Raw genomic sequence first — 27500 nt, 5'->3', positions numbered from 1 at the left:
GTAACATAAACCTCCACACAAACATAAACCTCCACACAAACATAAACCTCCACACAAACATAAACCTCCACACAAACATAAACCTCCACACAAACATAAACATTCACACAAACATAACCCTCCACACAAACATAACCCTCCACACAAACATAACCCTCCACACAAACATAACCCTCCACACAAACATAACCCTCCACACAAACATAAACCTCCACACAAACATAAACATTCACACAAACATAAACATTCACACAAACATAAACCTCCACACAAACATAAACCTCCACACAAACATAACCCTCCACACAAACATAACCCTCCACACAAACATAACCCTCCACACAAACATAACCCTCCACACAAACATAAACCTCCACACAAACATAAACCTCCACACAAACATAAACCTCCACACAAACATAAACCTCCACACAAACATAAACCTCCACACAAACATAAACCTCCACACAAACATAAACCTCCACACAAACATAAACCTCCACACAAACATAAACATTCACACAAACATAAACCTCCACACAAACATAAACCTCCACACAAACATAAACCTCCACACAAACATAAACATTCACACAAACATAAACATTCACACAAACATAAACATTCACACAAACATAAACATTCACACAAACATAAACCTCCACACAAACATAAACCTCCACACAAACATAAACCTCCACACAAACATAAACCTCCACACAAACATAAACATTCACACAAACATAAACCTCCACACAAACATAAACATTCACACAAACATAAACCTCCACACAAACATAAACCTCCACACAAACATAAACCTCCACACAAACATAAACATTCACACAAACATAAACATTCACACAAACATAAACCTCCACACAAACATAAACCTCCACACAAACATAAACCTCCACACAAACATAAACATTCACACAAACATAAACCTCCACACAAACATAAACCTCCACACAAACATAAACCTCCACACAAACATAAACATTCACACAAACATAAACCTCCACACAAACATAAACCTCCACACAAACATAAACCTCCACACAAACATAAACATTCACACAAACATAAACATTCACACAAACATAAACCTCCACACAAACATAAACCTCCACACAAACATAAACCTCCACACAAACATAAACCTCCACACAAACATAAACATTCACACAAACATAAACCTCCACACAAACATAAACATTCACACAAACATAAACATTCACACAAACATAAACCTCCACACAAACATAAACATTCACACAAACATAAACCTCCACACAAACATAAACATTCACACAAACATAAACCTCCACACAAACATAAACATTCACACAAACATAAACCTCCACACAAACATAAACATTCACACAAACATAAACCTCTCCATTAACATAAACCTCCACACAAACATAAACATTCACACAAACATAAACCTCCACACAAACATAAACATTCACACAAACATAAACCTCCACACAAACATAAACCTCCACACAAACATAAACCTCCACACAAACATAAACATTCACACAAACATAAACCTCCACACAAACATAAACCTCCACACAAACATAAACATTCACACAAACATAAACCTCCACACAAACATATACATTCACACAAACATAAACCTCCACACAAACATAAACCTCCACACAAACATAAACATTCACACAAACATAAACCTCCACACAAACATATACATTCACACAAACATAAACCTCCACACAAACATATACATTCACACAAACATAAACCTCCACACAAACATAAACCTCCACACAAACATAAACCTCCACACAAACATAAACCTCCACACAAACATAAACCTCCACACAAACATAAACATTCACACAAACATAAACATTCACACAAACATAAACCTCCACACAAACATAAACCTCCACACAAACATAAACCTCCACACAAACATAAACCTCCACACAAACATAAACATTCACACAAACATAAACCTCCACACAAACATAAACATTCACACAAACATAAACATTCACACAAACATAAACCTCCACACAAACATAAACATTCACACAAACATAAACCTCCACACAAACATAAACATTCACACAAACATAAACCTCCACACAAACATAAACATTCACACAAACATAAACCTCTCCATTAACATAAACATCCACATCGGTCAAAGAGCACAGGAGGAGACATTTGCAGGCCATGTGTGGCCTCGACATAGAAGCAGGCCTATGTTTGCTGTTGCAGGGAATACACCAGACATTGCACAGTTTACACAAATGTCAGTCTTCCATCATTCTTCCCTTGCCTGTTTCAGCTGGTTTCTCTTGTCTGTGGGTATGAAGGTAGCATGCATGAAGATGATTTTAGGGTGCTCCTCACAAGGCTCTGCGATACGTGTCTGTTGAGAACTGCTCTCTCTTTTGCTTACAAGCAAATAAATTAACGATTACAACTTTGATCCTTCATCAAGACTCTGTTTTACTTGACATTGATAAGAAAACACTTTACACTTTTCTCCCAAATAGTTGAAGAAATATTCCATAACAGTTCTCTGCAAGTAGCTTCATGTTTAATCTGGATGTTTGAGATGTTTATTCTCCTGCAGAATCCCGAGATGAACACGGTTGTTGAGAGATTCGTTTCACACCAACAGAAAGCCTTTTGAAGAACACAGTTTACAGTCCTGAGTCAGAGGAAAGAACCCAGAGAGAAGCAGCTCTGACTCACACCGTCAGCGTGCTTAACGGCTGCAACACGTGGCAGCGCCACACTGCAGGGTGTGTGTGTGTGTGTGTGTGTGTGTGTGTGTGTGTGTGTGTGTGTGTGTGTGTGTGTGAGAGACGATACGGTTAGTGGTAAACCATTAACACACCACACCCTGAACAAAAACAATCATCCGTCCCTGTACTGCCATCAAAGAACACAGATACCTAACTCTCACACACACACTCTCACACACACACACACACACACACACACACACACACACACACACACACACACACACACACACACACACACACACACACACACACACACGAAGCTCATGAAACCACAGTGATAATATGAACTTCATCATAAATAATAAAAAGAGCTGCAACTCATGATTATTTTCAAATAATCAGAGAATGATCTTGAAGATGAATCTCTTTGTCTTCAGACAGACAAACCTCACATGATGCATCAGGAACCAGATGATGTGACTTTAAAAAGGACTGAAAACAGATTCTCAGACGAGTTCTCTGTTGATTCATTCATCGGTCCGTCTCTCTCTCCTAACCTCGAACCCAGAACGAACTCTTATTTAGCATTCATCTGGATGAGTGGAGGTTGTGAGACACCATTCTCTGTTGTGAAGATATTTATACATCTTCTGCTCGGTTCTTTATTCATTTTCTGGAGAAATCCAACAAATACCCATTTCCCCCAAAATCAACTCACAGAGAACGTCAGGCCTCACGTCTTCAATTAACAACAAGAGTGAAGAGCATGTGTGTTTGTGTATATACACACATTCAGATGGATGAATTGAAAGAATAGAAGATGTGAGTGAAGCTGTAGGCTCCATGAGAAACGTGTTGTCTTCTCCCCAAACCTGAACCATTAAAGTCTGCATGCTCTGCCTAAATGCTAACGCCAGCACGCTAACAATGACAACAAACAAGCTGAAGTTTAGCAGGTTCACCATCTTAGTTCAGCGCGTTAGCATGCTAACCTACACACAGAGCACACATTCAGGCTGAATGATGAATTCAACTTTAAGGGAAACTAAGGAAACATTTGAGGTGCTAATTCGATACTCGGAGCGTTTTATGCTGAGCCGGCAGCTAGCCGCTAACGCTGCTAACAGTGCAAACAGCAGTAACAGCGCTGCGTAGTGATAACTTACTGATGATCTGAATGTTCTACCTTTATTTTAATTCATTATTTCATCTAAAAAACAATCAACGCCTTATTCAACTGTTGGATTCCTGTCTTCATCATGAGACCAGATGATGATGATGAGGATGATAATCATCTCGCCCTGCAGTCTGATGTTGAAAGCCTCCTCAGTCATTTGTCCGCCCAAGGCCACCGTATCTCAAGACCAAACTGCACGGAGCATCGCGAGCTCTCCCGAGCGTAACGCTGCTGGCGTGTTTGTCTGAAGCGGAGGACAGAGAGGTATGAACTTGTGATGTCAGTGATCAGCTGCACGTCCTGAAGGCCTTCAGAGGTTAAACACCTGAACAGAAACATACCGACATGAAGAATATTCACGTTACATAACCCACAGAGCCAGCGGCAGGGCGTCTCAGCCATAAGTGCAATTTGTATTTGTCATCAGATAAACTACTGAAGTGTTTCCTGTAAAGGTGGTGCATTAAGCCGAGTCATGTCACCGCACACAGCGAGACGCATCACAAGCCCACAAAGACCTGCAGTCAGCGTCTGTCACTGCAGCAGCAGACTGAAGGCAGAGCTCGTCCTCAGAGCTCCACAGCTGGCTGTGAAGCCCACTCAGCTCCACAGACAAGCTGCGCTAACGTTAGCATCACACGTCTGGATAACAACAACGACCATCACTGGATACAACGCTGCACAAAGAGCAGATCACGTGATGATTCCAGTCAGTCAGTCTCTCTCAATCTGCAAAGATATTACATTTTACATTTAAAGAACTCATTCTCAGGTTGTTAACATTAATTCAAATGAAAGTCTAGTTTGAATTAATGATATATTTGGTTGATTACTTAAAAGATTTAACCCTCTGAACCCTCCTCTGTGTATTTATTTACAGTTCATAGCTGCTGTAGTCTGGTCAAAGTATTTTCATATGACACATATTTGTCAGTGTTTCTGGCTCACAAACACACATTATAATAATAACAATAGTAATGTCGAGTATCACTTACAGTAATTGTTTGATAGTAAAGAGAAGAAGTTCACAGATGGTCCAGACTGATCCCACTGAACACCATTTATCTTCACATGCTGAGGCCACACACACACACACACACACACACACACACACACACACACACACACACACACACACACACACACACACACACACACACACACACACACACACACACACACACACACACACACACACACACACACACACACACACACACGTGTGTGTAAGTGTAACAAAGCAGCTTCGAATATAAACAGCTAACACTGTGCAGCAGCAGGATCGCCTTCCCTCATCGATCAATGATGTATGAATCAATAGAAACCTGATCGGCTGCTGCTCTTAGTCTCAATCACAGACACCAGCTTCATCATCTTCATCATCTTCATCAGCTTCATCATCTTCATCATCAGCTTCATCATCTTCATCAGCTTCATCATCTTCATCAGCTTCATCATCTTCATCAGCTTCATCATCTTCACCAGCTTCATCATCTTCATCATCTTCATCAGCTTCATCATCTTCATCTTCATCATCTTCATCAGATTCATCAGCTTCATCATCTTCATCAGCTTCATCAGCTTCATCATCTTCATCATCTTCATCAGCTTCATCAGTTTCATCAGCTTCATCATCTTCATCAGCTTCATCATCTTCATCATCTTCATCAGCTTCATCAGCTTCATCATCTTCATCAGCTTCATCAGCTTCATCATCTTCATCAGCTTCATCATCTTCATCAGCTTCATCAGCTTCATCATCTTCATCAGCTTCATCATCTTCATCAGCTTCATCAGCTTCAGCTCCTCAATTCAGGGAAAGTTTATATTTCCTCAAAAACATGTTATGTGACAATAACTTAAAAAACATGTTTCAGGCCTCAAACTCTGAAAAACAATTCTGTTCTTTGTTAATTAATCTGCCAATATGTTCTGGATGAATAGATTAATTGTTTGATCTACTGAATGTCTAAAGTTTTGTTTTGTCCAACCAGCAGTCTGAAAAATTAATATATTCAGTTAACAGAATCTAAAATATATAAATAGACCAAAAGCAGAAAATCTTCATTTTGGAGAAGATTGAACTAAACTACTTAGTTGGGTTTAGCGTGATACTATAAGTACGTTTTAGTTGCAGTAATGTTTTATCACTACGTCATATCAGAAAAACAGAGCGTGCTTTTAGAGCTTGATGTGTATGATTTATAGATTTATAGACGCCTCACTGTCTGTTGTGTCAGATATTATGCTCTTTATCAGATAAAGGGAAGCGTTTGCTGCCGTGGAGAGTTTAAAGGTCCGTTGTGACGTAACTGCACTTGTCGGTGGAGTCATCGATACGTTTAATGAAACCTCAGATCTGAGCTGCTGCTCTTCAGCAATGTCACCGTAATCTGAACCAGCAACCTCAAACAGCAAGAGATTATGGGCAGGAGGAGAGCCTCTTTGTGTGCTGTCATCTGAACCCTTTAGCTGTCATCCATCATCTCCTCATCATCACTCTTCCTCCTCCATCTTTCGCTGTGTCTCTCCATCCCGTCCTTGTTTCTCTAGCTCTCTAGAGGACGAAGATGTCCTCTCCTCCTCCCTTTCCTCCCAGCCTTCATCTCCTCACTCCTTCTACCATGTTGGAACAACTGCATCACAATATGTTACATGTACTGCTACTCCCGTCTTTGATATCAACATTAAAGATACAACTTTGCAACAAATAAACAAACTATGAATAACGGTTATCAATATGGTGCAAAGCCAAAAGTCGAATTGATCAGTTAAATATAATTTTTCAGTAAAAGTTACATAATGCGTTTACAAAAAAAGAATCAGTTCTGATATAAAGTGTTAATATTATTGATTACCTAAAGGCTGATTCTTCCTTTGAGTTGAGACATTGGAGATATACTAAAACGTATCATCAGCAAACAGGCAGATAAATTAGTCAGTAAATAAATAAAAAGATAAAGAATTTGCAGGCTGGCATGTTTTAGCTGAATACTAATCCACAGAATGAGTCTGTTCTACATCCAACCACCACCATCATCAGTTAGGACGCCTCCTTCTCAAAATAGAAGAGCCACATTTAGCCGTGAGGTGCGTTTGTTTTATTCATGGCTGCTGGTCGTCTGACAGACTGAGACATCAGGAGGAAATCTGATCTACAGGTTTCTTTAAATATCCATCAGACTGTTTAATTAGAGATGTCCGACATCCATGAACAGGATGTGACATTCATGTGTTTGACATGAAGACTGGGAGGAAACCACAAACTGGAGGTTTGTGAATTAGTTATTTAAAATATATAACGTTATTTTCAGTGTTGATGGAGCTGCTACAATGTTAGCATAGCTTAGCACCGATTGAACCAAACTCCAACTATTTTAAAAGTTGTTTGCTCGAAGCAAGAACTTCTACAGCAGCAAGTACTTCTACAGCAGCAAGAACTTCTACAGCAGCAAGTACTTCTACAGCAGCAAGTACTTCTACAGCAGCAAGAACTTCTACAGCAGCAAGTACTTCTACAGCAGCAAGAACTTCTACAGCAGCAAGTACTTCAACAGCAGCAAGAACTTCTACAGCAGCAAGTACTTCTACAGCAGCAAGTACTTCTACAGCAGCAAGAACTTCTACAGCAGCAAGTACTTCTACAGCAGCAAGAACTTCTACAGCAGCAAGAACTTCTACAGCAGCAAGTACTTCTACAGCAGCAAGTACTTCTACAGCAGCAAGTACTTCTACAGCAGCAAGTACTTCAACAAGTACTGCTACAGCAGCAAGAACTTCAACAGCAGCAAGAACTTCAACAGCAGCAAGAACTTCAACAGCAGCAAGAACTTCTACAGCAGCAAGAACTTCAACAAGTACTGCTACAGCAGCAAGAACTTCTACAGCAGCAAGAACTTCAACAAGTACTGCTACAGCAGCAAGTACTTCCACAGCAGCAAGAACTTCTACAGCAGCAAGAACTTCAACAAGTACTGCTACAGCAGCAAGTACTTCTATAGCAGCAAGAACTTCTACAGCAGCAAGTACTTCTACAGCAGCAAGTACTTCTACAGCAGCAAGTACTTCTACAGCAGCAAGTACTTCTACAGCAGCAAGTACTTCTACAGCAGCAAGTACTTCAACAAGTACTGCTACAGCAGCAAGTACTTCAACAGCAGCAAGAACTTCAACAGCAGCAAGTACTTCTACAGCAGCAATTACTTCAACAAGTACTGCTACAGCAGCAAGTACTGCTACAGCAGCAAGTACTTCTACAGCAGCAAGTACTTCAACAAGTACTGCTACAGCAGCAAGTACTGCTACAGCAGCAAGTACTTCTACAGCAGCAAGTACTTCAACAAGTACTGCTACAGCAGCAAGTCACCCCAGAAACACCCCAAGCCGAACTTCTCAAAGGTTAAAACTAGTGTTAAAGGAACAGTGTGTAACATTTGGAGACGTTTATGGGCAGCAATGGAATATAATATTCATAACTATATTTTAATTAATCAGTGAATAATCACCTGAAATTAATATTTTTTTGGTTTTATTTAGCTTAGAAAAGTACATTTATATCTTCATAGGGAGCAGGTTGTCTGCCACTGAGTCGGCCATCTTGCGCCACCATGTTTCTACAGGAGCCCAGAACGGACAAACTGAACACTGGCTCTATAGACTTTACGGTTTACGTTATCTGAAGGGATGCGTCCAGAAACCAGGTATTAAACGGGTCCCGGTACTGAATAATCGAGTTGACGAAAAGCCAAAACTTTATCAATACATCTGTGAACATGTAAACAAAAGTGAAACCTGATTCAATCGGCCACTGACGCTAAGTTTACACAAACACAGAATGAACGATCGGACAAAAGCTTCTTTTATAAAGCAGCCAGGAGGACAGAAGACAGGAGGACAAAGGACAGGAGGACAGAGGACATGAGGATAAAGGACAGGAGGACAAAGGACAGGTGGACAGAAGACAGGAGGACAAAGGACAGGAGGACAAGAGGACAAAGGACAGGTGGACAGAAGGAAAGAAGACAGGAGGACAAAGGTCGTTATGACAGAAGACATGAGGACAAAGGACAGGAGGACTGTCTGTGTTGTTCATTCTTTATAAACTTCACTTCACTTAGATAGATTTTAAATATAAATACTCACCCTGGTCTGAATTTATTTGTTCTGAAAATCGTATAAATCTTTTTTTAAAACAATGATTAGAACTCCGAGTATTGACAGGAGTAGCTGCTAGTAGTACTACAACCTAGAGTACCCAGACCTGAAGACAGCAGACCTAAAGAGTGGAAAACCAAACAACTGGAGAACCAGCAGAACCTACAACTATGGAACCGGCAACACAAGATCACCAAGAGGCCAGAGAACAAAAGACCTACAGGACAAGACTAAAGGTCCAAAAGGCAGAACCAGCAGAACCAAAGAACTAAAGGACACGAGGGAAAACAAAAGGTGAGTAGTTATTGTTCTCTAGCTGCAGAACAAGTCAAGAGACCGTGGAGCTTAAGATCCCGAGGACAAAACCAGACCAGAGAACCAGAGAAGTTAAACAATATTACGAGCCAAAGAATTAAAGAACCCAGATGAAACCGGAGAATCTTTCATGGCGCTCCAGAGACCAGGACCAGCAGAGACCTGGTGAGGTGCCCCCTCTGGACTTTAGAGGGAACCCAGTGGAACGGAAGAATGTACATGATGTGGGTAAACCGCTCAGATGTTCCTCACTGAAACACGTCTGTCTCTCTGACTCCTCAAAAACCAACCGAACTATTTGAATGTTTTTCAGTTTTCATTGTAAAATCTAAATGTTATATTTATCTAAATACTCATATCTTTAAATGTCTTGTTTTGTCTCAACAGTCTCAGACAAGAACAAATAAAACAATGTGTCTGATAGAGCAACACTCTGAATATTCAAGGTTCAAATAAACAGTAACAATAAAGCGTTGTCATACATCCACACCTCTAACGAGAATACAACGGCACTATCATGTAAACAAAGCATTGTGGGATATCCACACACTCGTGTTTTCAGGGCTGTAACTAAAAACATGTAAAAACAATAAAACATGTTACGATGTCTCACAGCTCGTTGCATCACACAATGAAACATATTATTCAGTTTTCTTCACACGAGACGAAGAAAAGCTGCAAATCTTCATCTGAGGAACTGGAATCTATGAATGTTTGTTGACTTCAAAGATTCATTTTATTTCCATCAAAGAGTTATTTCAGCTTTAATTTCTGTTGTTCTTATTCTATATGATTGTAAATCAATAAATCACTGAAACGTCTATTTATTTTGTCTTGACCCTCATTTTCCATCAAACAGACATTTATTAAAGATAATGTTTCATCACGTTTTGAATGTAGAACATGTGCATGTTCTGAACTCATTTAACATACATTGTATCATAATCGCATGTAGAAGCAGATGACCAACATGTGTCGTCATGGTGACACGTTGTGGTGGATAAACTATGAGCTGCAGGAGTTCTCATGGCGCCATCAGAAGCCCGTTAACACTCGCTTCTCCTCCACACGCGGTGAACCGGCCGCAGTCTCCGGTCCACCGGTGTGTCTCGTGTTGCACGCGAGTGTTCGTCTGTTAGTGGACGTGAACGTGTCACCGGAACAGTTAAACCGGGTTTCCGCTCGGGGAGACTGACACTCACCTGCCGGATGGACGGAGCACCAGACGATGGAAGATGCGGAAATGTGTGACGTCGCGCTGGTTGAATGAACCCAGCGGGGCGTCGGTGAGGATGTGTTGGGGTCAGATCCCGCCGGACACCGTGTGAGGAGCGCGAGGAGATAACAGTCCAGATACAAACATGAAACACTGAGAACATCCAGCGAACGGAGCGTCTCTCTGCGGGGGTCCGCTGCTGCTCTCCGGCCTGTCACAGCTGTGCCGAACACTACGGGGTCTCCGGCGTACACGTGTCACCTGCACGGGTTCACGAGCTTGTTAGCAGGTGACTCGATACCAGAATAAAAGCGGTTATTATTTTTTTACCGGAGATCCGTCCGTACAGAGGACGAGCTGCTGAATCATCCATACACGTGCACGCGGACAGCGCGTGCTCGAGGAACAGCTGACACTGACGTCATCTGTCCACAGTAAACATAACCCTTTCATCACCAGACTCCATTAATAAATCAATAAACATAATTGAATCACCTCAGCGAAGTTTCATATGAAACAAGGAAGTATTCAGATACAATACTGCAGTGAAAGTACATAATTATATATATATCCATTTATATATATAAATATATATATAAATATATATATATAATTATATATATATATTATATAGATATAATTATATATATAATATATATATATATAATTATATATATATATATATTTATATATATAAATGGATATATACATATATAATTATGTATATAATTATATATATATATAATTATATATATATAATTATATATATATAATTATATATATATGTAATTATATATATATAATTATATATATATAATATTATGATATTACATATATATATTATGATATATACATTATTATATGATATATACATTATTATATGATATATATATATTATTATATTATACAGAATATTATGATATGATATATATATATTATATGATATATGCATTATTATATGATATATACATTATTATATGATATATATATTATTATATGATATATGCATTATTATATGATATATACATTATTATATGATATATATATTATTATATGATATATGCATTATTATATGATATATACATTATTATATGATATATATATATATATTATTATATTATACTGAGACTATAGTAAGATGTCCTGACGTGTTTATCAAAGTGTTATTTTCTGCTTTTTGTCATGTTGGAATAAAGGTTAAATATGAACTATAAAGCAGTAATGCGTGTTTGATACCTTCATGTTTCTGCATTCAATCATTCTGGGATGTTTGCTGATGTTGGTTGATGTTCCACCAGCTCCACTGGTCACATTATGGAAAACATGTAATAAAGATATTTCATTCACTATTCAATTAAAACAGCTTTACTTTAAATACTACAGACAGTAATAATAATATTTGTGTCGATTATGAGTGAATTTATTTCACATTAATGTGCAAAAAAAACACAAGTTGACTGTTCAATGTGAAGCAGTTCATTTTCATTATTGTCAAACCATAATCAGTTATTATTTAGGATGTAAATATCATACAAGTAAAAACGTGATACTTGTTGAAAGATCAGGGGCTTTAAATCATCTCTTTACATGTTGAACATGTAAGTGATCATGATTCATAAATGTCTCGTGTCTCATATGAAGTGATGATGTTTTCTGGTGAGTGAATGAGATGAAGGTGTGATGTGAGTGTTTGTCCACTAGAGGGCGGAGTCACATCCTTCATGCTGCTCTGGAGCTTCTTCAACAATAAACTATAATATTCTACACATCATTCAAAATGTGTCTTCTTCTGAGAAAACGTCCCCAAACTCAGACCAGTCAGCTTCAACATTAAATCAGTTGTTAAAGTCTATATATTCGATGTATATTATTTCTTTGCTGCATTATTCCCGCTCAGAGACTCAGCAGATGGTTATGGTCTGAGGAATGACTTTATGAATTATTCTCATTTGACGTTTTATCTCTAATTGAAAGTTGTGGACATTTGGCTCAGGACGCGATGTGATCAGGTGACGGTGTGACGGAGTAACGGGAGGTCTGACTCCTGCTGCAGACCCGAGTCTCTCTCTGCCGCCTCCGTGTCGCGGACCCTCACGAGGATCTCCTCCTTCTGATGGAGACAGAGTCTGGAGCGGACACGCGCTGCAGGTGATGGTGGAAACAGGAAGGCGAGGAAGTTGAGCCTGAATATGGAGAGTTTTTCGAACGAGGACCAGGACCAGGACCAGGACTACCTGGACCAGCACCAGGTGGTCACAGCGGGGGCGGACAGCCAGAGTCCGCGCGGTGGTCTCAGCCTCCGCGCGCTGACCGGCTGCGTCCTGTGCGCGCTGATCGTCTCCACCCTGCTGGGGAACACGCTGGTGTGCGCCGCGGTCATCAAGTTCCGCCACCTGCGCTCCAAAGTCACCAACTCCTTCGTGATCTCTCTGGCGGTGTCGGACCTGTTCGTAGCCGTGCTGGTGATGCCCTGGAGGGCGGTGTCCGAGGTCGCCGGCATCTGGCTCTTCGGTCGCTTCTGCGACACGTGGGTCGCCTTCGACATCATGTGCTCCACGGCGTCCATCCTCAACCTGTGCATCATCAGCATGGACCGCTACTGGGCCATCTCCAGCCCCTTCAGGTACGAGCGCAAGATGACGCGCAGGTTCGCCTTCCTGATGATCGGGGTCGCGTGGACCCTCTCCATCCTCATCTCCTTCATCCCCGTGCAGCTCAACTGGCACCGGGCGCGCGCGGACAACTCGACGGCGGACGACCCGGAGGACTGCAACGCCAGCCTGAACCGGACCTACGCCATCTCCTCGTCGCTCATAAGCTTCTACATCCCCGTGGTGATCATGGTGGGGACGTACACGCGCATCTTCCGCATCGCGCAAATCCAAATCAGACGGATCTCGTCTTTGGAGAGGGCGGCGGGGCCCCGCGCGCAAAGCCACCGCCACCACCGTGCGTCCACGCAGGACGAGAGCTCGCTGAAGACGTCTTTCAAGAGAGAGACGAAAGTCCTGAAGACGCTGTCCATCATCATGGGGGTGTTCGTCTTCTGCTGGCTGCCGTTCTTCGTACTGAACTGCGTGGTTCCGTTCTGCGACCTGGACTCGGAGGGCGAGCCGCCGTGCGTCAGCGACACCACCTTCAGCATCTTCGTGTGGTTCGGCTGGGCCAACTCGTCCCTGAACCCGGTGATCTACGCCTTCAACGCGGACTTCAGGAAGGCCTTCTCCACCATCCTGGGCTGTAACAAGTACTGCTCCAGCTCCGCGGTGGAGGCGGTGGACTTCAGCAACGAGCTGGTGTCCTATCACCACGACACCACCATGCAGAAGGAGGCCTGCGCCGCGCCGGGCCCCGGGCTGCAGAGACTCATGCAGCCGCACACGGACGGAGACGTGGATCAGGACCTCGACAAGGTCTCCGTTACTTCAGAGGATTCCCGCCACCACAGCAACATGCTGCTGCCCGCCATCCTGCAGTACGAGTGCGAGGCGGAGATTTCTTTAGACATGCTGCCCTTCAGCATCTCCGGACCCACCGACTGTTATGTTATTCCGGGTCAAATCCAGGACCTGTGAGCCCCACGAGGCCCTGGAACAATAAACACTCAATATTACGGGTTGGGTTTTATTTGATCCGGGTTCGCCATGCGGGAGAAGCTGCTCCTGTTATTGTGATCAACCAAAGTGTGATGCTTCTTCTTATCAGACTGTTTCACTTACAGCATTTTCAATCTGAGAAAACCCAGAGAAAGCCAACATTTTAGGTTGAAACTTTGACTTTTATTTTGTTATTATCATTATTGAATTCCGTTTCTTCATCTTCGGACCCTTCACATTCACGTTCTGGCCTCTTTTGGGGTCTCGACCTCCAGATCGGGACCCAGAGATGGAACTGATCTCCAGAGTTGACTCTTCGTGTCATGATGCATTTTATAACTTCATGTTGGAAATGTTTAAACAAGAAGATCTGGAGTCACAACCATCTGTTATATTATTCATAATAATAATACTGATAATACTAATGTTGTATTCCTGTCGTGTATTTCTGACTGTTAGTTTTAAATGACTCCGATGATTTTAAAGCATCGACTCTTTTATTATAAAAACTGATTAAAAGTTAAACTCTGATTGATGTTTGACAGTTTGATTCAAACTCACTAGAACACCAAATATAGATTCATCCGCCGCTGAAAATAGTCCCAAACAAAAATCACTATTTCCTTCAGTTTGTGTGAGTCACTGAAGAACCTGTAGGAATCAACGGGCCACAGACAGGAAGTCAGACAGTAATGAGGGACGGACCAACATGTTGGTCACAACTATTACAAATATACAATAATACATTTTAAAAAGGGTTTTGCAGTATTTTAATGTGATACATAATCGATATTCAGTGGAATTGATTTGTGACATCACATCAAACATTCAACCAAGATGTCAAACTGACAGAATTAGTCATGAAAGATTCATTTAATTTATTTTTGCCACAAAGTGACGTCTTTCAAACATTTAGACTCAAGTCTAAACCAAAAGTCTCCGACATGCTGACTTCATGTTTGAATTGTTCGCTGTGTTTAAACAGACTGAAGTCAGTTGGTTGAGTGATGGAGACACTTTGAACACGTTTGTTTGATGCGACTCACTGAAGCTGCCTTTGATGTTAAAGATAATTCATAATTACGTTAGTTTCAGTGTTTAATTGGCCCTCCAGGTAATTGCAGAATGTTTGTTCGAGCTCGTTCACCGAGACGTAAAATAAAACATGAAGCTGAAGAGACGGGACAGTCGACCGTTTGTGTGCATTCACAATGAATTGTGTTGTGAAGGAGCGGCTGCTGTTTACACTTCCAGACTACAATACTCAGTTCTGCAAAGGTGTAATATGCATCATTTTCAGAAAAAAAGTGTAATAGAAAAAGAATCCCTCTCAACTAGAAGTGTGAGGCTTCTATTCTCTCTGCTTGCCAACTCTGAACACTTAGTTTAGACAAGAGAACGCTACATACCTTTAAACCAGGAGACACCCTCCGGTCTGCATTCTCTCTAGTGTCCACCAGGGGGCGACTCCTCTGGTTGTATAGAAGTCTATAGAAAATGACTCTACTTCTCTCTTGATTTATTCCCTCAGTAAACATTGTAAACATGAGTTTATGTCTCAATCTCTAGTTTCAAGTCTTCTTCAATACAGCATGATGTTCATTTAGTACATTATGGTCCATTTAGAGTCACACAGACCATAAAGCAGGGGATGCTTTAGGGCGGGGCTACAGTGATTGACAGGTCGACACCAGAGACGTATACGGCGTCTCTACGTCACTCCTCAGTCCAGATATGGTCACTTCCTGTTCACTGGTTGAGAAAAACCAAGATGGCGACAACTAAAATCTCTGAAATTGAGGCGTCAAAACAACTACGTCCACGTCTTATACACAGTCTGTAGTTTAAATACAGTACGTTTGGCCTTTGGTCATCGGTTCAGGTCACAGGAACAGTTTGGTAAATGAAACAGCACAATAAGTTCTCATTGTCAGATTCTTTTATTAATTAGTTCCAGGAAGGCTCAAGATCAGGTAACAAAGTTCACCTGAAAAACAGGGAAAAGGTCAATGTTAGTCATGAACCATCATTGAACGGCTTAAACTTAATCTGCTTCTTTTACCTCTTTAGACCTTCCCTCCTGGAGTCTGTCCTGGTGGAGCCTTAGGGTAGAATGGAGAGTACCTAGTGTGGGAAGAGACTACTGCTGCTCGCCGGTAGCCATTTCTGGACTGGATGAGTTTGGACGAGTGAGGCGGAGGAGCCGGCATCCAATAGGTCGGGTCGTAGAACGACGGGTCGGTATTGGCGGCGTACCCTGCACCCTGGGAAGGAGCGTTGGATTGAGGACCAACAATGAACCGGTTTAGCTCATAACCTGGTGACCAGTCTGAGGCCAGGATGGGAGTTCCCGGACCGGATGGGGGCGGGTTTCCAGGGGGAGAGTAGAACAGACCAGGATCAGATCCACCACTGAAGCCCTTCATATCACTGTAGAGGTATCTGGAGTCTGGAGGGACAGAATGAGTTGTGAAGAAACATCTGCATCCAACACATGGTCCAAGTGCTGATTATTATAGTAATTAGTGGTTTAAGTTTGCATTTGAAGCTGAAAGCCTTTTCAAAACAAATTCTCTTGTTATTCTTCTTCTAGAGAACTTTACGCCTGAAGATCTGTCATTATTTATTTTATATCGGAGCCAAGTCTGTTCCCAGGAAGTTAAAGTGAACCTCACCTCTTTCAGCAGGAAAACAAACTCCACCACTAAACAGCAGCAGACAGATCCAAGAAACCCTGAGAGAGAGACGGAACAAAGCAGTTCATTCTGTGAACAGGTCACTTGAAGGGTGGTGGTCTTTGTCGTATTAACCCCTTCAGCTCACCTTAGCGATGGTCCATACACCATGTTTGACTTGCCGCAGCTCGTAGACTGAAGCTCTGTGCTGTGAACTCAATGAGGCTCCTCTGGTCTTTATACTGACGCTCACACGCTCTCTGCTCTAATTAGAGTCATTGAGAACACCTGAGTAGAGAAGAGAGGCTTCACCTGTTAGAGTCTGAAAAGTAACTTGAAGCTGTCAGATAAATGTGGTGGAGTAAAAAGAGATGTAGGACACACATGTATTGACCCGACAAGACAAGACATGTAGAAATAAAGAGGCAATATCAGAGAAATGCATCAAATACAGATCAACATATGCTGAAGTTAGTCAGGTCAAGTCTAAAGAGGCTCTTAAGAGGACTTTAAACGTCTCCTCAGATTCAAGAAGAGAATTTACTCTAAAGGAAAAGTCCCTCAAATATGTTGATTCACTTTCTTTGAAGAGTTTGATGAGAAGTACGATTGGAGACTCTAGGAACCTCAAGTAATCCTTCATTCTGGTGGGGTAATAGATTACTATGAGACCCTGAACATATGATGGTGTTCAACCAGTTAGGGCTTCGTAGGTGAAGAGAAGGATTTCAAATGATATTCTGGATTCTGCAGCATTACAGAGCAGCTAACAGGAGAAACATGGGTCTTTATTCTGTCTTTGGAAGTTGTGGACGATGAACTCACATGTTTTACTTCAGTAAAAGTACCAATACTATAGTGTAGAAATACTTTGTACTTAAAGGTGCAGTGTGTGGGATCTGGCGCCATCTAGTGGTGAAGAGCAGGACGAGGACAAAAACATCAGCTGTTGCAGATATTAGTTCTTGAACCATCAGAGGTGTTTTGTAGCAGCCACTAATATTTAGATCACATGACTACAAACACACACTCACTCATGCTCACACTCACTCACACACACACACACACACACACTCTCTCTCACACACACAGGTTCTCTGTGAATCCAGTGCAGCAGTTAAGTGTCTCCTCCCGTCTGTTTGAAGCTTTTGTTCCACTCGTGGAAGCCTGGCTGCAGGCGCGTGGCTGCGAAGTCAAAGGTCAGGGAGCAAATCACACAACAACAAACACACACACACACACACACACACACACACACACTCCACTTTCATCTGCAGGAGAAGAAGGCCGGGATTGTGTCGGAGCCTCTTCTCTGTCGCTCTGTGAAGTCTCGGTGCGACTGCCTTCACACAACGCCGGCTTCTGAGTGATCGATCAATAACTCGCTTCACTTTTCTATTTAAATATTACTGCAATATTTAAAAGAGCAAAGATCAGAAAGTACCTTTACTGTACTTCAGTGTTTTCATCTCCTGCTACTTTAAAGATTCAGACTAAAAATATAACCGACCAATCAATGCTGTGTCATTATTATTATTATTGTAGATTAAAAGATGAAAGGACTTTATTGATTCCAAAGCTCCCCAAAGTCTTTAAAACGAGCTCCGCCTTCACCAGCTGCAACATCAAAGCATCAACAGTTGAGATGTGATAATTAAACATATATTAATCTGACATTCTGCAGAGTGAGTACTTATATTTATTCTTTTATATTTCACTTAAAGGAACAGTGTGTGGCATGAATAAAGTGTTTTTATTTCGTGTATAATCACCTGGAAATAAGAATTGCTGTTGTTTTAGTTTCCTTCAGAATGAACAAAGCAAACACTCTAAAGAGGGAACGCTGTCGCTCTCAGACACCTTTAGTTACATACTGCACCTTTAAGTAGAAATGACATCACGGAACTTGTAACAGAGTATTTCTACACTACAGTATTAGTACTTATACTGAAGTAGAACATGCGAGTACATCTTCTTCCAAAGACAAACGGTGTTAAACATGTGGTCCTCCAAACATACTTCTCATCAAACTCTTCAAAGAAAGTGAATCAACATATTTGAGGAAATCCTTCTCTTCACCTACGAAGCCCTAACTGGTTGAACACCATCATATGTTAAGGGTCTCATAGTAATCTATTACCCCACCAGAATGAAGGATTACTTGAGGTTCCTAGAGTCTCCAATCGTACTTCTCATCAAACTCTTCAAAGAAAGTGAATCAACATATTTGAGGGACTTTTCCTTTAGAGTAAATTCTCTTCTTGAATCTGAGGAGATGTTTCCTCTTAAGAGCCTCTTTAGACTTGACCTGACTAACTTCAGCATATGTTGATCTGTATTTGATGTATTTCTCTGATATTGCCTCTTTATTTCTACATGTCTTGTCTTGTCGGGTCAATACATGTGTGTCCTACATCTCTTTTTAATCCACCACATTTATCTGACAGCTTCAAGTTACTTTTCAGACTCTAACAGGTGAAGCCTCTCTTCTGGACTCAGGTGTTCTCAATGACTCTAATTAGAGCAGAGAGCGTGTGAGCGTCAGTATAAAGACCAGAGGAGCCTCATTGAGTTCACAGCACAGAGCTTCAGTCTACGAGCTGCGGCAAGTCAAACATGGTGTCTGGACCATCGCTAAGGTGAGCTGAAGGGGTTAATACGACAAAGACCACCACCCTTCAAGTGACCTGTTCACAGAATGAACTGCTTTGTTCCGTCTCTCTCTCAGGGTTTCTTGGATCTGTCTGCTGCTGTTTAGTGGTGGAGTTTGTTTTCCTGCTGAAAGAGGTGAGGTTCACTTTAACTTCCTGGGAACAGACTTGGCTCCGATATAAAATAAATAATGACAGATCTTCAGGCGTAAAGTTCTCTAGAAGAAGAATAACAAGAGAATTTGTTTTGAAAAGGCTTTCAGCTTCAAATGCAAACTTAAACCACTAATTATTATAATAATCAGCACTTGGACCATGTGTTGGATGCAGATGTTTCTTCACAACTCATTCTGTCCCTCCAGACTCTAGATATCACTACAGTGTTACTAGGGGCTCAAGTGATGGATCTGATCCTGGTCTTTCTCTGGTCGACCTGCAGTATGAGCCATCTGCTGATTATCAGCGGCCTGGGGTGGCCTCCCAACATGTCGGCTCTCCCACTGGAAACCAGTCCCCATCCGGTCCGGGAACTCCCATTGTGGCTGCAGACTGGTCACCACGTTACAAGCTAAACCAGTCCATTGTTAGTCCGGATTCCAACGCTCCTTCCCAGGGTGCAGGGTACGATCCATCAACTCGCGCCACTGGGAAGAAGACTCGGAGCTTCTCTGAGATGCTTCAATCTGATGCTGCCACCAGTGAAGACTCTAATGTGAGCTCAGCTGGTGCAGCAGCATTCAGCCCAGTCCTGGTTCCTCCTGGCTTCATGTTCGCTGGGAACGAGGCTCCAACCTTGGACTTTGGTAATGGACCCGTTCCTTACATCGGTGCTCCTGAAGCCTTCAACTATGGTCCCGGATCTGATCCTTTTAGAGGTGGTAAGTCTCCAGTCCTTATTCGCACCCCTAAAGCATTGAGAGTATTTTATTCCACAAGCCTTTGCTGTTGTGTATATTTACTCGTCTGAACTGATCATAAAGTAAAGATTAGTTGAGAAACTTTAATGTCTTCACTCTAACAGTCCTGGACCTTGGTTTCAGGTAACAAAGGTACCCCTGATGGACTTGATGCTGCTCTTGCAAACAAAGACTTTGGTGACAGACCTGCTTATTTCCCTGACCGTCGTTTGGTCGCTCAGCCTACAGAGAGCGGTGACTCCTCGCTCGATGACCTGACTGAAGAAGCTGGTCTTTATGCTGCTCCTGCAACCTCCGGTGATGGTTCTGGTTACCCCCCTGGTCGGTCTTTGGAAACTGTGCCTAAACAGAGACCTGAATCCTCGTTCTCCAAACCGACAGGTGGAGCTTATGCTACTCCTGCAAGCTTCGGCCTTGGTGGTGGTTCTGGTTCCCTCCCTGGTTGGCCTTTGGAAACTCGACCTGAATCATCATTCTACAAACCGACAGGTGGATCTTATGCTGCTGCTGAACGCTTCGGCCTTGGGGGTGGTTCTGCTTCCCTCCCTGGTCGGCCTTTGGAAACTCTACCTGCACCAGGACCTGAATCCTCGTTCTACAAACCGACAGATGGCGCTTATGCTGCTCCTGCAAGCTTCGGCCTTGGTGGCGTTTCTGGTTCCCGCCCTGGGCGGCCTTTGGAAAGTCGACCGGAATCATCATTCTACAAACCGACAGGTGGATCTTATGCTGCTCCTGCAAGCGTCGGCCTTGGTGGTGGTTCTGCTTCCCTCCCTGATCGGCCTTTGGAAGCTCTACCTGCACCAGGACCTAAATCATCGTTCTACAAACCGACAGGTGGATCTTATGCTGTTCCTGCAAGCGGCGGCCTTGGTGGTGATTCTGGTCCCCTCCCTGGTTGGCCTTTGGAAACTCGACCTGAATCATCGTTCTCCAAACCGACAGGTGGAGCTTATGCTGCTCCTGCAAGCTTCGGCCTTCGGGGTGGTTCTGCTGCCCTCCCTCGTCAGCCTTTGGAAACTCTACCTGCACCAGGACCTGAATCCTCGTTCTACAAACCGAAAGATGGAGCTTATGCTGCGCCTGCAAGCTTAGGCCTTGGTGGTGGTTCTGCTTCCCTCCCTGGTCGGCCTTTGGAAACTCGACCTGAATCCTTGTTCTACAACCCGACAGATGGCGCTTATGCTGCTCCTGCAAGCTTTGGCCTTGGTGGTGGTTCTGGTTCCCGCCCTGGGCGGCCTTTGGAAACTCGACCGGAATCATCATTCTACAAACCGACAGGTGGATCTTATGCTGCTCCTGCAAGCGTCGGCCTTGGTGGTGGTTCTGCTTCCCTCCCTGGTCGGCCTTTGGAAACTCTACCTGCACCAGGACCTAAATCATCGTTCTACAAACCGACAGGTGGATCTTATGCTGTTCCTGCAAGCGTCGGCCTTGGTGGTGATTCTGGTCCCCTCCCTGGTTGGCCTTTGGAAACTCGACCTGAATCATCGTTCTCCAAACCGACAGGTGGAGCTTATGCTGCTCCTGCAAGCGTCGGCCTTCGGGGTGGTTCTGCTTCCCTCCCTGGTCGGCCTTTGGAAACTCTACCTGCACCAGGACCTGAATCCTCGTTCTACAAACCGACAGATGGAGCTTATGCTGTGCCTGCAAGCTTTGGCCTTGGTGGTGGTTCTGCTTCCCTCCCTGGTCGGCCTTTGGAAACTCTACCTGCACCAGGACCTGAATCCTTGTTCTACAACCCGACAGATGGCGCTTATGCTCCTCCTGCAAGCTTCAGAATTGGTGGTGGTTCTGGTTCCCTCCCTGGTCGGCCTTTGGAAACTCGACCTGAATCCTCGTTCTACAAACCGACAGATGGCGCTTATGCTCCTCCTGCAAGCTTCAGAATTGGTGGTGGTTCTGGTTCCCTCCCTGGTCGGCCTTTGGAAACTCGACCTGAATCATCGTTCTCCAAACCGACAGGTGGAGCTTATGCTGCTCCTGCAAGCTTCGGCCTTGGGGGTGGTTCTGCTTCCCTCCCTGGTCGGCCTATGGAAACTCTACCTGCACCAGGACCTGAATCCTTGTTCTACAACCCGACAGATGGCGCTTATGCTCCTCCTGCAAGCTTCAGAATTGGTGGTGGTTCTGGTTCCCTCCCTGGTCGGCCTTTGGAAACTCGACCTGAATCCTCGTTCTACAAACCGACAGATGGCGCTTATGCTCCTCCTGCAAGCTTCAGAATTGGTGGTGGTTCTGCTTCCCTCCCTGGTCGGCCTTTGGAAACTCTACCTGCACGGGGACCTGAATCCTCGTTCTACAAACCGACAGGTGGCGCTTATGCTGCTCCTGCAACCTCCAGCCTTGGTAGTGGTTTTGATGCTCCCTCGGGTCGGCCTTTGGAGGGAGTTGACCCATCATTCTACGACCCGACGTATTGGATGCCGGCTCCTCTGCCTTCCTCATCCAAACTCATCCAGTCCAGAAATGGCTTCCGGCGAGCATCAGTCATCTCTTCCAATACTAGGTACTCCCCATTCTACCCTAAACCTCCACCGCCAAGACAGACTCCAGGAGACAAGGTCTAATGAGGTAAAAAAAAAAAAAAGCAGGTTTAAGCTGTTCAATGATGGTTCATGACTAACCTTTTCCCTGTTTTTCAGGTGAACTGTCTTACCTGATCTTCAGCCTTCATGGAACTGTCTTTGAAAAGTATTAATAAAATAATCTGACAGCAAGAACCATATAGTCTTATTTACTTGGCGTTCTTGCGGCAGAATTTAAAATGCATCAATGGAACTCTTTGGGCTTGGACTCCAGACCACATATGGAGGTCTGAATGGGGCCCTTACTATCTATAATTTTAATATCGCTCTTCAATGTAGTTAGTCAGACTTGAATGCTGATTTGACTGAAATCGGGCATTTAATGGCACGGCTTTGGTTAAATGGTCACGTGGCAGAATGTGGTTCTAGTGAGCAATTGAGTTAGAATCTCCCAGACTTTAAATTCTGTGTTGTTGCCCTTAACCCAGAATTTGTGGCAAATCCCAGAAACTCTGTCAACTCTGGACCTTTTGGTCTCGCTGAAGGGTACAGATCTCACTCCTGGAGTCGACCTTGAAACGTTGTTTGCAAATATACACATGTATAGATGAGATGGTCGACAGGCTTAAGAAGACTCCTCTCCTACTTAAATAGTAACAGTCCTCCTTGATGGGCAGAGGCTTCAAAATAAAGCCGTAATATGAAATTGTACAATTGGTAAGACTAGCAGGTGTAATGAATAAATTTCAAGTCTACTCTAGATGTTTCTGGAGTAACTATGCAGATGTTTATTGAGTGGGCTGTTCCAAAGAGGAGATCCTCTGGATTTCAAACATTGAACAGGGTCTCCTAGTCCGTCCCCTTGAAGAGCGTTTGTTCTTAAAGATGCTGTTTATTAAAGTTGGAGGTGATTAGTAAAACCAATGAACTTCATTTTGTTAGCCTAGCTTGATCCTTTGATGCAGAGTGAGCTCATTAAAATAGTTTGACCAGAAAATAAACCTTTTTTTGCATGTTATGCCAAAAGTTCTGCCAAGTTACGTTAATGGGCAATTTTCTGCCTTTTGCTTGCATCAGCTTTATGATTTTCTTGCAAGAAATTGAGAATTTATCTTAAAGCGGAAGGTTTTGCTGACTCACTGACTATCTGGATGTCTGTAGGGGTGGCTGTGAGGAGAAGGAGCACTTGTTTCAAAGCCCCAGAAGAGACTCTCTGAAGCTCATCAAAATGCATCAATCGGCTGTGCTGTTTATGCTATGAAACAAAGATCATCTTAATTTATTGCAATATGTCAAGAGTTCCCAAAAAAGTAAACATTACCTAAAACATGGACTTGTGTCTAAGATGCTAACTCTAGCATGCAAAGGATCACATCAAGCACAACAGAGTCTGACAAAGTTTAGACTTTGAAGCTCCGACTGAATGTGTCACTAAGACAGAAGCACAGACTGAATCATTCGCATGTATTTCATTCCAACATGTCTGCAGGATAAAGACGGAGCAGCAGGAACACTGATCACACGCTGTGTTTCATACCTTTTTAAAATGTTCCCCATGATTCAAATTCATACACAGCTCAACTTCATTAATATGTTTAGTTTCCATGCATCTTCATGTGTTTAGTAGTTTAAAAAGATGCATTCCCTTTATTCACCCTCTCCTCGTATAATGTAGTTAAATAACTTCTAATGCACTTTACGGTTGAATGTTTTTCCCTTTGATGACCTTTTCAAATGTAAAGTCCTGACGTAAGGTTTATTTTCATATCTTTGGTGGAAGATAAATGCTGTAAATATTAAACGTTTTATTTGAACGCCAAAGGCCTTAAATCCCTTAAATAGCACCATTTAGTTAATCAGTCGGTCTGTAGACGCTCTGTTAGTTAGTGCTCATTACCTTCACACTACAGACAGCAGGAGGCCTCAGACATGACATCACTTTTTGGCTTTCCTCCGTATGTTTTGCCTGACTGAAGAGTCAGAATAAAGATATAGATGTGATCGAAACTACTCCTGATCTCAGGCTGATGTCAGTTAGTTACAGAAATAACTCTGAAATCAACATTTTTTGCCATAAATGTCACATGTTTATTGGGAGAAATAAAACCTCCAACAGTGAAGATGAACCAATCGGAACGAAAAACAACTAAACTCGTGAAGTTAATTATCGGGACAGGTTTGAGTATTTAAAAATAGCGTGAATTAAACCTGGGGTCTGTTGCTCTGGAGTCAGTCTGGAGTCAGTCTAGATCAGTCTGGAGTCGGTCTAGATCAGTCTGGAGTCAGTCTAGATCAGTCTGGAGTCAGTCTAGATCAGTCTGGAGTCAGTCTAGATCAGTCTAGATCAGTCTGGAGTCAGTCTAGATCAGTCTGGAGTCAGTCTAGATCAGTCTAGATCAGACTGCAGTCAGTCTAGATCAGTCTGGAGTCAGTCTAGATCAGTCTAGATCAGACGAGTCAGTCTAGATCAGTCTGGAGTCAGTCTAGATCAGTCTAGATCAGTCTAGATCAGTCTGGAGTCAGTCTAGATCAGTCTAGATCAGACTGCAGTCAGTCTGGAGTCAGTCTAGATCAGTCTGGAGTCAGTCTAGATCAGTCTAGATCAGTCTGGAGTCAGTCTAGATCAGTCTAGATCAGACTGCAGTCAGTCTAGATCAGTCTGGAGTCAGTCTAGATCAGTCTAGATCAGACGAGTCAGTCTAGATCAGTCTGGAGTCAGTCTAGATCAGTCTAGATCAGTCTAGATCAGTCTGGAGTCAGTCTAGATCAGTCTAGATCAGACTGGAGTCAGTCTAGATCAGTCTAGATCAGACTGCAGTCAGTCTGGAGTCAGTCTAGATCAGTCTGGAGTCAGTCTAGATCAGTCTAGATCAGTCTGGAGTCAGTCTAGATCAGTCTAGATCAGTCTGGAGTCAGTCTAGATCAGTCTAGATCAGACTGGAGTCAGTCTAGATCAGTCTAGATCAGACTGCAGTCAGTCTAGATCAGTCTGGAGTCAGTCTAGATCAGTCTAGATCAGTCTGGAGTCAGTCTAGATCAGTCTAGATCAGTCTGGAGTCAGTCTAGATCAGTCTAGATCAGACTGGAGTCAGTCTAGATCAGTCTAGATCAGACTGCAGTCAGTCTAGATCAGTCTGGAGTCAGTCTAGATCAGTCTAGATCAGTCTGGAGTCAGTCTAGATCAGTCTAGATCAGTCTGGAGTCAGTCTAGATCAGTCTAGATCAGTCTGGAGTCAGTCTAGATCAGTCTAGATCAGACTGGAGTCAGTCTAGATCAGTCTAGATCAGACTGCAGTCAGTCTAGATCAGTCTGGAGTTAGTCTATCAGTCTAGATCAGTCTGGAGTCAGTCTAGATCAGTCTTGAGTCAGTCTAGATCCGTCTAGATCAGTCTATCAGTCTGGGTGCAGCATGGACCCAGTCTGGGTCTAACTAACTAGACTTTGTGTCATGTTGGTGTTTTTGTATCTGATCTGGCTTCCAGACTTCCGTCACGTCACATGAAGAGAGAAGCTGTGACGAGGTGAGAGTCCTGCTGCTCTGTCTTTAAAACATGTCCTTTCACAGAGTAGCAGCACCGCTGATTACTCGAGTGGACTTCTACTCCCGGCGGACGGTGAAGAGCCTCTTCAGAGCGGCTCGTGTTTCATTACGCCTCCAACCGTCTGGAGCACGAGCGGCGCTTCATCCTGCTCTGTGTCGCAGACAGTCGGCCTTCCAGAGGACGACTGAGCTCAGCCTCAGACCGCCTGCCTGCCGTTCCAGTGTGAGGATCGTAACGCACACTAGTACCACCATGTGACCCAAGAGTGTTCAGGTGGTTCATGTTGAAAGATGTTGTCATCTAATGTTTAATTACCACATCTTTCTTGTCGTTTCCAGACTGTTTATTAGAAGCGGACGTAGTCGTCACGTCGCCATCTTGGATTTTTGCAGAAAAATAAGAGCGAAAATGAAAAGAGAGGAAATGATGAGCTGAGAGAGACGAAGAGAAAATGATGGTTGAGACTGTTTGAATCAACTGATCTGACTGGACAAGAGCTACACACATACACACTCACTCTCACACACACACACTCACACACACACACACGTATCATTTCACTAATCACTGGTGTGTTTGTGTCCACTTCTGTCTCTTCAATCAGCAGCCCATCATTCAGAGGACACTATGTGTGTGAGTGTGTGTGTGTGTGTGTGTGAGTGTGTGTGTGTGTGTGTGTGTGAGAGTGTGTGTGTGTACCTTCTCAGCGTTGTGTGGAGGAATCAGTCCTTTATGTTGAGAGTTGACCTCAGCTCTGAGCTGCAGAAGGTACTCAGCCACCTCCACACACACACACACACACACACACACACACACACACACACACACACACACACACACACACTCGTGAGGACATATCGTGTGTGTGAACCAGAGCTGCACTAGACCTGAACACATCACAGACCGTCTGACGCTGCTTTTCTCTCCATGCTGACGATGTGTCCACTAGATGGCGGACTTCCTCCATCAGCACGCAGAGAACAGAAACAG

The 27500-nt window shown here is 43.1% G+C and overlaps 2 protein-coding genes across 2 annotated transcripts in view; one reads left to right on the top strand and one right to left on the bottom strand.

The window, feature by feature from the left end:
- The window catches only part of LOC306795234 (uncharacterized protein), a 28087-nt gene extending 17386 nt beyond the window's left edge, over nucleotides 1-10701 (bottom strand). The window contains exon 1 of the mRNA XM_079293677.1: nucleotides 10587-10701. The gene's annotated coding sequence lies outside the window, so the exon portion shown is untranslated. The remainder of the gene's footprint in view (nucleotides 1-10586) is intronic.
- Nucleotides 10702-12846: 2145 nt separating this feature from the next.
- Nucleotides 12847-14175, top strand: LOC306795235 (D(5)-like dopamine receptor; the record flags this gene model as incomplete). The annotated part of the gene is made up of 1 exon (XM_079293678.1): nucleotides 12847-14175. The coding sequence occupies exon 1, from the start codon at nucleotides 13066-13068 to the stop codon at nucleotides 14173-14175; it is 1110 nt and encodes a 369-aa protein (XP_079149804.1). The 5' UTR covers nucleotides 12847-13065.
- Nucleotides 14176-27500: the final 13325 nt, after the last annotated feature.

Source organism: Melanostigma gelatinosum (assembly GCF_949748355.1).
Source record: "Melanostigma gelatinosum genome assembly, chromosome: 21".
Classification (NCBI taxonomy): Eukaryota; Metazoa; Chordata; class Actinopteri; order Perciformes; family Zoarcidae; genus Melanostigma; species Melanostigma gelatinosum.
Note: the sequence above shows the minus strand (reverse complement) of the source record. Positions and strands in the feature narration are given on the sequence as shown.